A 15,342-nucleotide genomic window follows, 5' to 3' on the forward strand; every position below is an offset into this window, starting at 1 on the left:
TCTCTTTCTTTCCTCCAATAGACCATTTCCCCTCTCTGTCTAAGCTCTCGGGGCGGGACAACGTCCTTTCAGTCTTCAGATTTCATTTCGGCTCTTTTATCTCCCGAGGACAAAGCAGCCCACTGGCCCTTATCAGAGACACACACTGACGTAGAATACGCACACACGCTTTTTGTCCAAAGAGAGCTGTCAAGAGCGGTTTGATGGACTGAAGGATGAAGACCTGCCTCTCCATTCTGCTCTTCAACTGATCCGTCTCACACACACACACACACACACACACACACACACACCCAGCTGTGGTTTTGCTGACCTGTAGCCTATACACGTGTCTGTGCGGATCGCTTTGTGTTAGAGTTTGTCTGCATATTAACTCTATTTCAAATGAAAAATCAATGATATTTCTCCCTGAAGAAGAATTACACACGCCGGGTGAGGAATAAGCCTGTCAAGACTCGACGCCAATTGGATTTCAAACGAATAAAACGCATAGAGAAGTATTTAAGACGTCGATAACATGCTGTTGGAGGCGAACAAATAGAAAGACACTGTGCAAATGTATTTGAATACGATCGAAGCGCAGAAACACCCACGTACACAGCAACAAAATGTGCTTTTATGAAATACCTGCCTTCATAGCATAAATCACCATTAACATCTGAGCACTTGTGTGGAGTGTGTTCTGTCACGCCAGTCACAGCTCATTACACACGGAAAGATTTTTCTGTGCTGTGTGAATGTCATAAGATGGCGAGATAGATGCCGATCTCAGACACGCTTTCTATTTTTACACAGAGGAATTGGTCCGATAAGATGCTCTCCACTCCAATAGCTTTCTTGCCGAAGCTGATAAAGATGTCCAGAGAGGAGAGTGACAACAGCGTTTGGTTGGCATGGCAATGAATGGAGTGTGTGTGTATGAGAAAGTGAGCAGGTCAGTCTTATGAAAAGCCTTGTTTACAGTAGAGATGATGACTTTGACACGCAAACTTTGGCTCGTCTTATGCACAAGTCATACAGTAACTCTCCCCAAAATATAATAAAAACAATAATCGCTGATCTTTATGCCATCTCGGATCTATATGACATCATCACGAGGGAGAGTTAATTAACAGAGAATCATTATTTTTGTGTGGAATATTCCTTGGATGCACTACACCTCTCCCCTCTCTTTCACCGTCGCACCTCTTCTAAATTCCCAGTTTCTCTCACTAATTACACATTGAGAATTAATTATCAGAAATGTCCCTCTTGAGTGCTAATTGCTGAACCTGAGAGGCGAAGTGCAGCTCTGGACTTGTTCAGCATTTTCACCTGGCTGTAATTTCTCTGTGTGTGACAGAGAGAGAATCTTAGGGCAGCATCTCTCTTCCAATCAACCGGTTAGATTGTTTGTTTGCCGTCTTTGTCCCTCAAGATTCAATCCCGCGTCTGTGTATTTGTGATCTTAATGGAGAAAGATGTTATGAAGTGATCAGATGACAAAAGTTTTGGTATTGAAAGGCCTTTAGTTCAGGCCGTAAGCTGTGCTCTGCTACTTTCTAGTTCCAGGTGGTATCAAAGAGGGGATGTATTCTCCTGAAGGGATCACAGCAAAGGTTTTTGGTCAATCCCAGAAGAGAAAGACTCTTATGGAATGTAGTGGAGTATATATGGCCCATAGTTCACCGAAAAAAGGAAATTCTGTCATCAATTACTCACTCACACGTCATATCAAACCTGTATGACTTTCGTTTCTTTGCAGAACACAAAAGGCAACCGAACAACGCCGGGACACAGTAACTTGCATTTGTTTTGTGTCTATACAGTAGAAGTGAATGGGTACCGCTGTTGTTCGGAACATTCTTCAGAATATCTTCTTTTGTGTTTTGTCATAGAGATTTTAAATGACATGAAGGTGAGTAAATAATGACAGAATTTCCATTTTGGGTGAATTATGCCTTAAAATCTAAGACACGTGAAGGTCACTAAACTGCTAAATCATAGGGCAGAAAATCAAAAAATGGTCATCTAAGTAAATATTCTTTGAAAAACGTTGGCGTTAGTTAACTGGATTCGTCTCTCTGGTTGCACAGTGGACTCCGCTTGTCTTTTAGTACACTTAAGAATAGCAGGCCTGTTTAATTTTAATGGCAGTGTGGAATAAAGCAGTAAGAGATTAATTTTTTTAACCTTTTTTTATTATTCTGTTCTAGAAAGAGAGTGTGATCCCTGACAGAGCTGACATTTAAAGCCCACACATACCGGGGCTGAAGACACTCGAGTGACTTCACATTTCTTTGTCTTGTACCGTTGATCTTTCTCCGTCAGTAATGTGCAGCGCTTCGTAAAGAAGAGCGAACACTCCAGCAGCAGGAACATCACGTCAGCGGTGATCTCTTACTGATCATTGAGCGCCTACATGCTCACCTCAATAAACAAACACTTTACAGATGAAAAGCTGTAAGTATGGTGTGTTTTTGAGCTGTAGTTGGGTAAAATACGCACAAAGCCAAATGTTGATAAATGTCCAAACATCCCAGCATTTTCTTTTCTTTTTAAAGTGCAGGTTTACTAGTAACATTGACATCTTGTCATCTTGACGTGTGACATTTTATTTTTATCGCCGTCTACTTTTCTTCACGTTTCAGATCATAGTTGTTTTTTATCTACGTAGATTTTTTTCAAATGAAACACTTTCTGTGTGTTGAATAATCTCTCTCAGGTTGAACAGATAAATAACAAAGGAACTTACACAAGACAGACGTTGAGGTTTGCACTGAAGCTAATTCCACTTCCCCACGCCTCTGCTTAGCTCAGGACTGAAGCACCTCCCGATTTCAGAGCTCGCCGTTTTGATTTATACAACGAATTATACCAATTACACTCGGCTGGGGACCTGAACAAACCCAGCGAGCTGAGAACGCAGCGAAGTTACGATTTCGGCCTCCCGGTGCGCGTTTGCATAACCGGTCGCTCTGATCGAGCCTGGTCATCCGAGATTGAATTAATTTCGCTTTTAATTTGCTCTGTGATAAATTCCAGTCTGCATTGTTTAAGAGAAGTCCGGCCCATGTAAACTGACGGCTCATAAATGCTATCGCTTCACTTTATCTGTGGCGGATGATTCATCTCGGCTGCACAAACACAAGCGGTATCATCGATGTTCTTCATTACAGATGAACTGATGCATTGTGTGGCTTTTAAAGAGCTGCGGCGCACACGCCGAGTCTAGTCTGAGTGCCCACCAAAAGCCTAATTAAGTTTAATCAATGCTACTTTGCGGCGAGCTCGCGTGCGATTCACTTTAAATGTTCACCGCTGTCTGATTCATCTGAAGGGTTCGCTCCCTTTCTGCGCTTTTCGAAAGCACCATTGAAATTCTAATGCAATTACAGCAAGAGTGAATGCACAGATGGAGAAATCTGCTCATTCTCTCATCTCTCCTTTCATTCTCTCATCCTCTCTTCACACCACCTCTCTTCTGCATGACCTCAGAAACATCCATACTGTCTGTTCCTCTAATCCGGAGTCAATCCCCTTTCTGTTCGCCATCTCCATTTTGCTCAATTGCTAATTTGTTACACATTGTGTTCTATTCAAATCCACCCCTCGCCTCAGATGAATAAACACGTACGGTCGCCGGACTTCACAAAAGCGGCGGATTCAAAAGCGATTCCAATCTGAAAGAACCTCATCGGAACTCTGAATGCGCATTTGGCGTGAAGCCCGATCATACCACGGTTCTTTAAGGATGCCCCGCTTTGTGTTGCGGAGGAATGGAGATGGCAGATAGGGAATCGCTGGGGTCTGGGACATGTACAGCAGGGGGGTTTGCAGATTTATCTTGGTGGAATTCGAGTCGGAAATCAAAGCCACATCATATTGCCTAGCAGGAGAGGAGCATTTTCACAAACAGATGTTTCTTTTGCATTTAGATTCACATGTTTGCAGAAATGCAGGAGTTGTTTTTTTCTGAGTTTTTTCTTTTACACGATTATCGCAGCACTTGTTCTGGGATTGTAATTATATTAAAAGGTTAGTTCACCCAAAAAAAAAAATGCTGTCATCATTTAGTCACCCTTGTGTTGTTCAAACCCGTTTATGACTCTTTCTTCAGGAAAACACAAAAGATGATATTTTGAGAAATGTCACTCTGGTTTTGTGTTCATACAATGAAAGACAATTGGGAAAGTGTTGTTTTGTTACCAACATTCTTCAAAATATCTTCTTTTTAGAATAAATTAGCATACAGGTTTGGAATGACAAATGTGAGTTAATTCATGTTTGGGAAACCAATTTTAAACAAACATAGATTTGGTATGCTTGTTGCCAAAAAAAGGAATATTATATACAGTATATAATGGCATAATTTTGGTTGCTTTTTACAGGTCACTCATCCCTGTTATATTTTCTTTCTCTTTCTCGTGGTCTTTGGAGTAAGAGAATGAGAGGTAGAACCACAACGTCTGCACACGCGTGTCTAGAAGTAGGACACAGGAATGGATGGCCTGTGCTGTTAGCTGACCTACATTGAGACACAGACAAAATATTTTGCCAGCATTCTCTAAAGCACCTCACCTGCAGCACACACACATTTGCATTTCTACATTTATGCCTCTGGCAGATGCTTTCTAAGCAAACAGATTTACTATATTGTGTTTGTGACACTCTCATATAGCTTTCAAAAGAAATAAGCCTTATTAAGAAGAACATATGAAAGACGGTAAAACTATGGAAAGAATGAAAGAAAGCCGTGGGAATGAACACACACACAGACACGTGCGAGAATCTAGAGGACGCTGATTCAAACTGACAGGACGGAAAGCCGAGATGAACCAAAGTAATCATTAAATTTATAGGGAATTTGCAAGCAGGTGGCCCACACACACAGATTTCCTGGAAGCGACAGGCATAAATAAAACCAGTAAAGCAGCAAGACGTTACCGTTTCTCCCCCCCGCCGCCCCAGACACACATAACACACATCTCCGGGTGCATAAACCACACTGCTTTATCCCATTCAGGTTCAGGTCACAGGAAACAAGAAACATAACCATCGTTCCACCTGTCACCTTTGACCCTGCCGCTCAGCGTGGACCGTTTTGTACGTCATTGCCGAAGGCATCTATTTTATAATCTGTAGAAAAGTAAACATAACATCAGAATTGACCCTGTACGCTTTCTCAATTGACATTCTCGGTCGATTCATCAGTGCGTGTTGTTTTAAATAAATCTAAATATATGCCGAAGCACGACTCAAAACAGGTGTCCGCACAATGCCTAGGGTGTGTGAGTGTTCGTGCGTGTCGAGAAGAAGTCTCCGGAAGCTGTTATTTATCTGTGTTGTGATCTGAGCTGATGCTGCTATCCTCTTTTAATGGCCTGGATTCACCGGAGGGTTTTCAGGTAAATAAACACCCTCGGCTTTCCTCCTCTGCCTCTCCTTTAATTGGCTGTTGAGGCCACAGGTCTGATGTTGATGAAGTCAACGGAGCCGGCGACCAAAAGCACATTTAACGCTCTTAGTCTGCGTGGGGTTGGAGGGGCTCGTCGCGCGGGATTTCCTGGGAAAACCTGCCGGGGATTTATTTCAGCCTCATGGCTTTGATCTGCGCTTTTGTTTTTATTAATGTAACAGCGGTTGTGTGGCAGAGCAACAGCGCTGATAAATCATCTGACTCTCTCTAGCTGTAATTGGGCTCGTTCGACATAGAGTTACGTCAGCGTCTGAATGGAGCGGAGTGCCGGCACGTTATTAATTCATATCTACTGTTTGCTGCTCCTCCTTAGAAGCTGTTCACTTTTGTCTGGAGTTATTTCTCTGGAGTGCTCTGGAGTGACTGTGTTCTGGGATAGATTGACAGCAGGTCAGGGGTTGTCAGTGTAGTTAGCCGCACATGTCAATCTGAGACACGTGTAGGTCACCGGCCCTCTGCTCTGCAGTTCACCACGGCTCCGTACTATTGGTGAACATTGAGGAGAAGTGTGTACAGCTTGCTCTAGTAGTGACGTGATTATGACGTGGCGAGTGGAGGCGGAAATCCCAAACAACAATGGAGGACAAAATCATCGATGCAGTATGATACCTGGAGCTGATCGATACATCTTACTTTTATCGAAACTGGAATAAAAGAATCTTGCTTGGAAGAAAGTGAATGAGGAGGTCGGACAATCTGGTAAGTTGTAAAGATCGCTCTTTACTCAATTTGAGCTATATATGTATATACGAGACCGCCTGGCAGAAGCCCCTCCCATGACGCGAATTTCCCGCGCGAATCAAGCAAGTAAACTCAAAATGTTCAAGTGTACAATTACGTGCGAATATCGCGATTTATTCGTGCAAGACGCGTTTGGTGTGAACATCTGCTGTGGAAAAACATCAGATAAACGTCTTAGAAAAGGCAGCATTCCGTCTATTCTAATTCATCTTCTAGATGTCTTTATCACATCTGACATATCAAAGACATATTGCAGATGAGCAAACAATCCAAAAATACGTCTCACAAATGTAAATGCAGACATCAAATGGACGTTTCTTAGATGTTCTTACAGCATTTGTGCTATTAGGGTCGTAAAGAATAAGTAGTAAAGCTATTACTAGTGTAAACGTTTGAGCAGTGGTGTCTGTTAACATTTTTAAACTTTAATAGGGGGGAAGTGAGAACAGTTGAAACACAAGGACAGGTTTAAGTACTATAACTTAATCTCTAACTGTGGTCAGTCTGGTGTTAGTATCTCTCATTGCGTCGAGACAGAGGACACGACACAGCCCACCACATGTTTCCAACAGGATGCTAATGATTTCTCCCCATGCGGTGTAATCTAAACTATCCCACAGCGGCCGTCATCCTGGGTGCATAATGGATCTCCATACCTCAGTGTTTATTGGATTTCTCTCCCTCCATCTGAGACTCCACACAACCTAAACTTTACTTTAACTTCCTCTGTGTGAGTTTCCAAATGTGTGTTTTTACACTCTCTGATGTGCCTTCTCAGAAGCTGGCTTCCCGTTTCCTAATGAGCGCACCGGACAACTTATGTGTGTTTCTGTAAATGTTCTCGGGGGGCTGTTTAGCATTTAGATCAATTTAAAAATCCCTTCGTGAGAGAGAGCGCAAGTGGACGTTTTAAAACGAAGTCTGACGGCTCATGAACTTTAGCTATCGCTGCTTTCTCTCTCCCTCGCAAATTACGGCCTTCTGGAAGTTTCTCTCTGATGTGTTCTACTTTAAACATGTCTAAGAGCCGCTAGCACAGTCTGCTTTTATGCAAAGATCACTTAATGTCTCATTGATTTAGCATTTTAATGGGTTTAGCGCCGTGTGCCGAGGAGGAAACCCGTTAACCCGAGAGAGAGAGAGATATACGAACGTGGGCTGATTGCTCTGTGTGAGATGCATTTTAGCCGGAAAATGCTAACAACTCTCGCCACCTGTGCCAGCGGATGCGGAATGCTTGGAGTCAAAGCAGATTGTCTGAGGTGAAGGTAAAGTTGTGAAGAGAGAGAGAGAGGTGTTGATTGTGCTCAGAGCCGCGGGGACGCTGTTGGTCTTAATAACCGTGGATGACTGGTGCTTTAGCCATCTGCTGTGCTGAAGAGGCCCTGGGGGTGAACGCAGCAGGAATGGTGGAGGTCAGACTGCAGGAACCAAGGGTCAACAGCACTGAGGATGGAGCAAAACTGGTGTTCTGTTTCACTGTGAGCAGCACATACAGTACATACATTAATGCGGGGAGACATCGGATATAGAGCCGGATGATGATGCTAATAGTTGCCGTAATGACCGGATAACAGCTGATATATTTGTATCAATAAATACAACAAGAATAAATCAAAGTGGGAAAAATGTTTCCGGCAATCTCTGTAAATAGTACAAACAAAGCTGAATGTGTATAGACTTTACATTTTCAGAATTTCCATTTACCTTAAATAAAAGTTTTGTTTTAAATTTTACAGTAGTTTTATTCATATTTTGAATTAGATTTTATTTTTATATTTCGTCACCTTGGAATCTGACATTCTTTGTCAATAATGAGTTAATCACATATTCGTATGCATCTGTGAGATGTCTGCTAAAGACCTGGAGATCTGGGAAACATCTGGTGTGTAGAAACATCTGATAAACATCTTAGAAAAGACATTTTTACATATATACTAAATCATAAACATATGCAAATGCACTCAATATCTTAAAACTGCTCAGAATGCACACAGTACCTTATTCAACTTATTCCAAATAAAATTTAGTTTATTTAATTTTGCTAGATTCATTTGTTGCTAATTAAATTGAATTTATTTTTGTTAATTTTCAGTTAATAATTTTTATGCCTTACCTTATACATATTTTAGTTTATTACTAAGCAAAAAAAATGATTTAGTTAAAGTTAGTTTAGTTTAAGTGTTTCAAATAAAATTTAGTCAAATATGTAATATTTTAATAGTGTAGTATTATAAACTTTAATAACCTTTTGATAAAGTACCAATTATCTCAGACATCTCTTAAAAAAAATCTGAACACATAATGTTTTTTAAAGTTACAGCTTAAAATGACTTTAAAGTTTACAAAATAGTTCGCATCAGACAGTCCATGAATGCTTGCGGCCTGTCATCAAAGGCTGTCTGCAATACCGTCTGCATATTTGAAACCACATAGAATAGACAACTTCTGTACCAGGGTCAGTTTCATAGCCATTACAGTACTGTGGGTTAAATAGAGACATCAGTCTCGAACGTTCAGATCTGAGTGAACGCAGGACTGGGAGCCGCCACACTAGGGAGCAGATAGAGCTCCACACTTAACTGAGACGAGCATATGTTTCTTCTCAAAAGTGTTGCCTCTTCAGTGTACAGGGACTTGGACGACTCTCTGTGGTGTATGTGTGTGGGTTTATGTTTGTTTGTGAGATTCTAAGTGTGTGAAAGTGAGTGGGTGTTTGTTAACACAGAGGTCAAGATTGTCCCATAACCAGATGCACCGTTATCACAGCGCTGCCCCCTTCAGGCTCCTGGTGGAATTGCATGGTGACGTGAAACCTGTTTGTCTAGATTTGAGGACGTTTGTTGTGGTCAATTCATGTCTCTAGAGACCGCAGATGTGTTTGTGTGCTTATCCCTGAGAAATCTGCGGTGACAAATGGCTTTTGATGGTTGTGGGGCTTCTTTTTAGTTTTAAAAATCACCCAGCTACCATTCAGATCGCACACACACAAAATAAGCAATATTTCCAAACAGTCAATTAGACTGCAAACATGTAATCCTCTTTATACAGTCATATACTTGGCAACAGTACTCAGTGTCTATGTAAATTATGTCTATAATGTTCGTCAAATCTTTTTGCATATGAATATATAGTCCAATACAGTCCTGCAGGTGTGTGTGATCGCGCTGAACAGGTGTGTTGATATATTCGTCGTCTTTTATGGTCTTTTATCTCTTTGCATCTCTTGAGTGTTTCACATGCTGCTGCAGTCTGCTACGCTTGACCCCTTGCCCCCAGCTTTCATTCTGACGCCCAGCTGACCGCCGGAGAGAGAGAGAGCGAGAGGGGAGCCCTGCAAACATCTTTAATCTTTTAAAAGGTTGAGATAAGAGTTAGGGTCAGGGAAAACTTCAGAACTGCCTATGAAAAATGAATCCAGTGGTTTCCTCTAGCGGAGAGCGAGAGATTAACAGTTGTTTGCATTTTTCAGTGCAAGAACTCCAAACATCTTAATTTATTAAGAAATAAAATGATCCCTGCAGAATGTATGATTACTCAGACATTGCTTTTTCGAGTTCGAATCATTTTCTAATCCTGCCTTCTCCCCTCCCCATCGCAACATGTCTGTCTACTGTATACTGTGCTGTCTCTGTACAAAATGTGCTGTCTATCAAAAATGGTAAAAGCCCCCTTTCCAAAATAATTAACTTGAAATCATCGTCTTTGGGTGTGGACAGTAAACTAGTTATTATTGTTTTTATTGATGTGAATGAGCCTATATTCCCAGATGTTCCTATGGAGAATTGTAAATGACAGCATAACTCTTGGTCTTCATGTTTTATTTAATATCAAAATCTCATTGGATTTGACCTTTGATTCAAGATTTTTGTATTTTAGCAAATCTAATACACAGTTTATAGGGACAGTGTATTATATTTAGCGGCATCTAGTGGTGAGGCTACGAAATTGCAACCAACGGCTGCAATATCTTTGGAAGCACTACGGTGACTGACACAGGATTAAGATGTCGTCTTGTTTTTCGCTTCTTTGCCGAAGTAGATAACGTTATTATTTTGTCCTTTTATGGCTTCTTAAGAAACAACATGGAGACCCATGTAAGGAGACCCGTGGTGTGTGTAGATAGAAGTAGCTCAGCCTAAGGTAATAAAAACACAAAGCTTCATTACCACGTCAGTTCTTTATACACCTCTGAAGACATAGTTATGTATATTAGATTGCATTTCTGTCAATGGATCCTCCAAAAAAATACACAATGGACCTTTAAGACTTTATTGAGATGTCTCTGCGTTCTCCATTTAATATTATTTCTGTCTAGGAGATTCAGTTGAGATATTTAAGAGCCGTTTTATAGCTGTAAACTTCCTCATTCATGTACAGTACGAAAAAATACTGCTGAACTGCACAAATGCCAGACATTAGCATCTTCATACCCACACTTTTTTGCTGGTCTGGTGAAAATGATGGGGATTGTGTGTGTGTGTTTTGTGCGACTGAAAGAGCATCCTGTCTTTATAAACAAACAGTGAGTAAAGTGTTTATTTTCCTCTCTGAATTGTTTTCTATGTGTTCTCACCGTTGGCCTCCTCTTAACACCCAGGAATAGAAAATCATTTTCCCTCGTGTGCTTTGATTTCGGCAGCGTAGAAAAGCGTTTCTCTTTCTCTCATTATAATGAAAGCACAGGCAGATCCTTGTTAAGCCGGGTTATACTTCTTATTTCATAAATATGAAAAAAGAAGACGATCCCACGGTCGCAGACAGATTCAGGGGTTGCCAGCCCCACATTTACATTAAAACGAGAGCTTGTTATGCGATGAAATTTCAATGAAGGGAGCGCAGAACGCTTTTTAATGAAATTCAGATGTGGCTCCATGAATCTCATTAACAGGCTTTGTGCTTTTCTACTGTCCGATTTCCCTCTCGTCCACTCGGTCGTGAGAGCGATTTCATCAGCGCTCTGCTTTCAAAAAGACAATGTCCGTTCAGATCTGAATTCTGCCACTACTATGTTTTTCTCAGACAGGGGCCGACGTTTGCTGGATCCGGCTTCAAAGGCTACACCGACTGACTGTTCCTCTTTCTGTTTGTCTTTTCGCAGGCTTTGGCTTCGTAACGTTTGAGAATGAAGACATTGTAGAGAAAGTCTGTGAAATTCATTTTCATGAAATCAATAATAAAATGGTAAGTGCGCTCCAGATTTTCGATTTTTGCAGGGTTCATATTTTATTCCCATTTAGCAAACGCTTGTATGTGCCGAGTGTGTATAAACTGTGGAAAGTGTTTTGCAGTGTCCAGAAAGCGTGAAATTGTGTGCGCTTCGCTTGTGTGGATGCATGTTCTACACGTGTGTGTAAAATTATTATGCAACAAGTGTGCAGTATTCAGTGGGAGAAGTATATTTTATACACTTAATGAATGAGATTCTATGTCTGAGCACTCATTCAGTTAACATCAGGATTTCCAGATTTCCATGTCACTTAAAAATCAATCTGCTCAGTATACATGCAAAAATAAGGTTTCATGTGGTCCTGATGGTCAAAAGTCTAGCTATACATGCTCAGTTCCAAAGGAGGAGGTTGAAAACTACAGTATAAGACAGGCAGCAGTGGCTGTTTGAGCAGAAGGATGAAAGGATGAGTTGATAGGATGTTTCATGCACAGAGGAACTCCCCCCGGCCGCGTGTTGCCCCCGCAGGGCGCTGTGCTGTGATTGACAGGAGCCGTGCAGTGCAAAGCATCAGTACCTCTCCTATGCTTACACCCATCCCTAGCGCTGTACATGACTAACCCCACGTCCCAGGACAGCAGTCGGGTCCTTAGAGGGAAGAACTGGGTAGCACAGAATATCAGGAGCAGAGGATCAAACCATCAAAATCATCCTCCGTCACAGACAAATTGTTCCAGAACTCGGGGACAGACGGCGTTTGGCTGAACACAAGCTTGTGTGATCGATTTTTTGTAATGTTGGTGGTTTGTTGTCATTGTAGCGTGAGCATTTCTAGTCTCAACCGTTCAACAGTCGTCTCTCTAACTGTGACTTTTAACATTTAAAAGTAGTCAGTCAATCCCGTGAGAAAAGCTTTTCAGTTTTGTATTTTACTATCTCTGTATTGACATAATAGTTTTTTGACATCTCAAATGTACACACATCCGTGCAGACTTCCTGCTCACATCCACCCAAGACCCACCACAGTCACACAAGCTTCCTGTTCAGACTTCACCTTCCAATCTCCAGATATTATTTACAGCCTGTTGAAGCGAACAAAAGATGTGAAACTCTGACCCTGAGAAACTGTGTCTATAGTCACACACACACGATAGGAGTCCATGCCATAGTGAACCCGTCTGCCATCTGAGTGTCCATCCAGCTTCACAAGCTTTTCAGGTCTGATGATCCTCGCTGTGTCTTTGTAAGGCTACAGGGGGCTTCATGAAGAGACGGCCTGTGTCATAAAGAACCTAAACACAACACTGACACTGTACACAGAAAGACTTTACCTAACACACCAGCTGACAGACACAGAAAGAGAGCTTTTTGGAAGTAGATATTGTGACTTTGTTTCCTCCCTGTGTAGACAGTTTTAAACGAAACGCTTTCTTTAGCTCAGTTCTCATTGACATGACCGGTAAAGTGTTGAATCGTGTTGCTGTTTTTTCTCTGTATTCTTGAGTGTGTTATATGGAAAGAAGTGAAGCTTTTGTCACGGGCACCTACAGAACAAATCACAGGATGCTTTCACAATCACACTGTTATCGGTTACAAACTAGAGCATCTTCAACATTTCATGTTTGAAAAGACTTCAGAGTTAAAAACACAGCAGTTGTTTAGTTCCTGTAGATCAATTGATATGTAAGCAACACAATAGTCGTAGATCTGAACACCACACACATGCTGATAAAACATATAGCTTTAATAAAAGGTTACTGTAAATCATTTTGGATAAAAGCATCTGCAAAATGTGTAAATATAAATCTCTTCCCGCAGGGAAGCGGCACTCACAGTTACTTCAGGACATTTAAATGCGAGTATTTGTAGTATCTGGCTGTCTTTGGAAAGGTAGTGCTCACTGATTTGATGTCTGTTCTTATCTGTCGTCTGTATATCAAATCCTGATTGGAGGAAACTATTTTCGCAGTCTGTCAGCATGTATCTGATTCATTCGGGCCCAGAATCACCGATTGGAACAGGTGGGGTTCATCTGACTGACATGTAAGATTCAGTTCATGCTGTCGTGATCTCCGTGAAGGGTTGTAAAGATAACACAGACGAAATAAGCAGAAAACCTCATAGGTTTTGTCAGATTCTGTATCTACATTAGTGCTTTCTGAAGAGCACTCTCTTGAGCACTCTGATATGCTGTAAACATCACGTTGTTTCCCTGCGGGCTCTTAAAGCCTGCCGACTGACTCCTGGAAAACATTGAAGTCAACCAATCGGATCACAGATGGGCAGGAAGTAGACTAAACTGATCCTAAATCAGTTTTAATTTTTGCTCAGCTCTTCTGTTTCTGTGTTTTAACGCATCGGGTGGAACCGGTATGGACTCATATGGGTTTAGGAGATGCCCTTTGAAGTTTTGTTCTCGAATGTGTCATTTATGATCTTTCTCAGTGGAAAATGATCCCTGCCGGAGGCTGGAATTTTATTCAACGGGTGTTTTGTTCAGACAGCTGCTGACCAATTACAGCCCAGAGAGAAGCAGATTAAACTCCTCTAGCTCCTGAGAGGAGCTCTCACAGGCAGATGTTGTCGCTCTTTGTCCTCACAAATGGATTTTCATATTCGTCTGTGTGTGTATGTGCGTGCGTGCTTATATGTGACCCTGGATCATAAAACCAGTCTAAGAAGCACGGGAACATTTTTAGTAAAAGACAAAAATACATCGTATGGGTCAAAATTATAGATTTTACTTTTATTTCAAAAATCATTAGGATATTAAGATCATGTTCCATGAAGATATTTTGTAAGTTTCCTGCCTTAAATATATAGAAACTTTATTTTTGTGAGTTGATGGCCTGCCACAGTGCATCTGATGAACAACTTCAAAGGCAACTTTCTCAATATTTTGGTTTCTTGCACTCTCAGATTCCTGAGTTTTAAACGGTTGTATCCCGGCCAGATATTGCCCTATTCTAACCACTCATACATCAATACAAATCTTATTTACTGAGCTTCCAGATTATGTCAAAATCTCAATTTCGAAAAATTGACCCAAAAGACTAGTTTTGTTGTCCAGGGTCATATTTATTCAAGACTACTTTGCAAGACTGATTACTGGTTCAGAAGCACTTTTGATTTCAGTTTTTATTTATGAGTAGAATTTTTTTATTATATTAAATCTTAAAGATGTTTGTTAAACATTTTGAATCGATGATAAATATTTTGTTGCTGGTATTTTGTTTTAAACATTTGTGTAGCGTTAACTGAAACTGAAACAGGAAGTTCTTCTGGACCAGCGTTGAACAAGCGATGTGTACATGATCCGGAGAGGTCTACAGTATAAGAAATATATGTTCTGTTCCAAAAATGCAGAGGGAACATTTTTGAGCTTTTTATATATTTATACTTCATTCAAGTTGTAGGGCAGCATAGCATTCCTACTGAATGAAGAATGCACGAATTAAATAAATAAGATTGCCACCCATACTAAATGAATCCTCAACAGCTCTTGTGATTATTTTGAATGAATGTTTTTCTCTGTCATTCACACAGACACTGTTTAAACATCTGAAGTGAATGGATGAGGGTATTAGATTGTGTTTGTCAGGATGGTTTTACTAATGAAACAGCTCGCTGTGATGAATCTGTTGAGAATCTTTGAATACGAGTCTCTGTAAGTCTTTACTTGTTTTTCTCTATTTAAAGCACACACAAGACAACAGCGACAACACTGTGCGTGTTTTTGTGTGAAGAGAATATAGGCGGTGATGTTATCTCTCCTGGATGATGTCCGGCTGGAGTGTTTGAATTAGACCAGTAACGGTTCATATTGACATAAAACAGTTAGTCCAGAACATCCCCTCCTACAGTGACAGTTCACCCAAAAATATATCGCACTCAGATATTTCCAAACCTTATATATTTATTGGTTCTTCTGAACAGAAATGAAGATATTTGGAATGAGTTCGGCAACCAAACC

At 40.9% G+C, this 15,342-nt stretch overlaps 1 protein-coding gene across 2 annotated transcripts in view; it reads left to right on the forward strand.

Moving 5' to 3' along the window:
• msi2a (musashi RNA-binding protein 2a) overlaps positions 1-15,342 on the forward strand; it is a 112,548-nt gene that overhangs the window by 72,477 nt on the left and 24,729 nt on the right. For both annotated transcript variants that reach the window (XM_056736316.1, XM_056736315.1), the window contains one exon: positions 11,301-11,383. In XM_056736316.1, the coding sequence (XP_056592294.1) occupies positions 11,301-11,383 (83 nt within the window). The remainder of the gene's footprint in view (positions 1-11,300; positions 11,384-15,342) is intronic.

Source organism: Triplophysa dalaica, chromosome 22 (assembly GCF_015846415.1).
Source record: "Triplophysa dalaica isolate WHDGS20190420 chromosome 22, ASM1584641v1, whole genome shotgun sequence".
Classification (NCBI taxonomy): domain Eukaryota; kingdom Metazoa; phylum Chordata; class Actinopteri; order Cypriniformes; family Nemacheilidae; genus Triplophysa; species Triplophysa dalaica.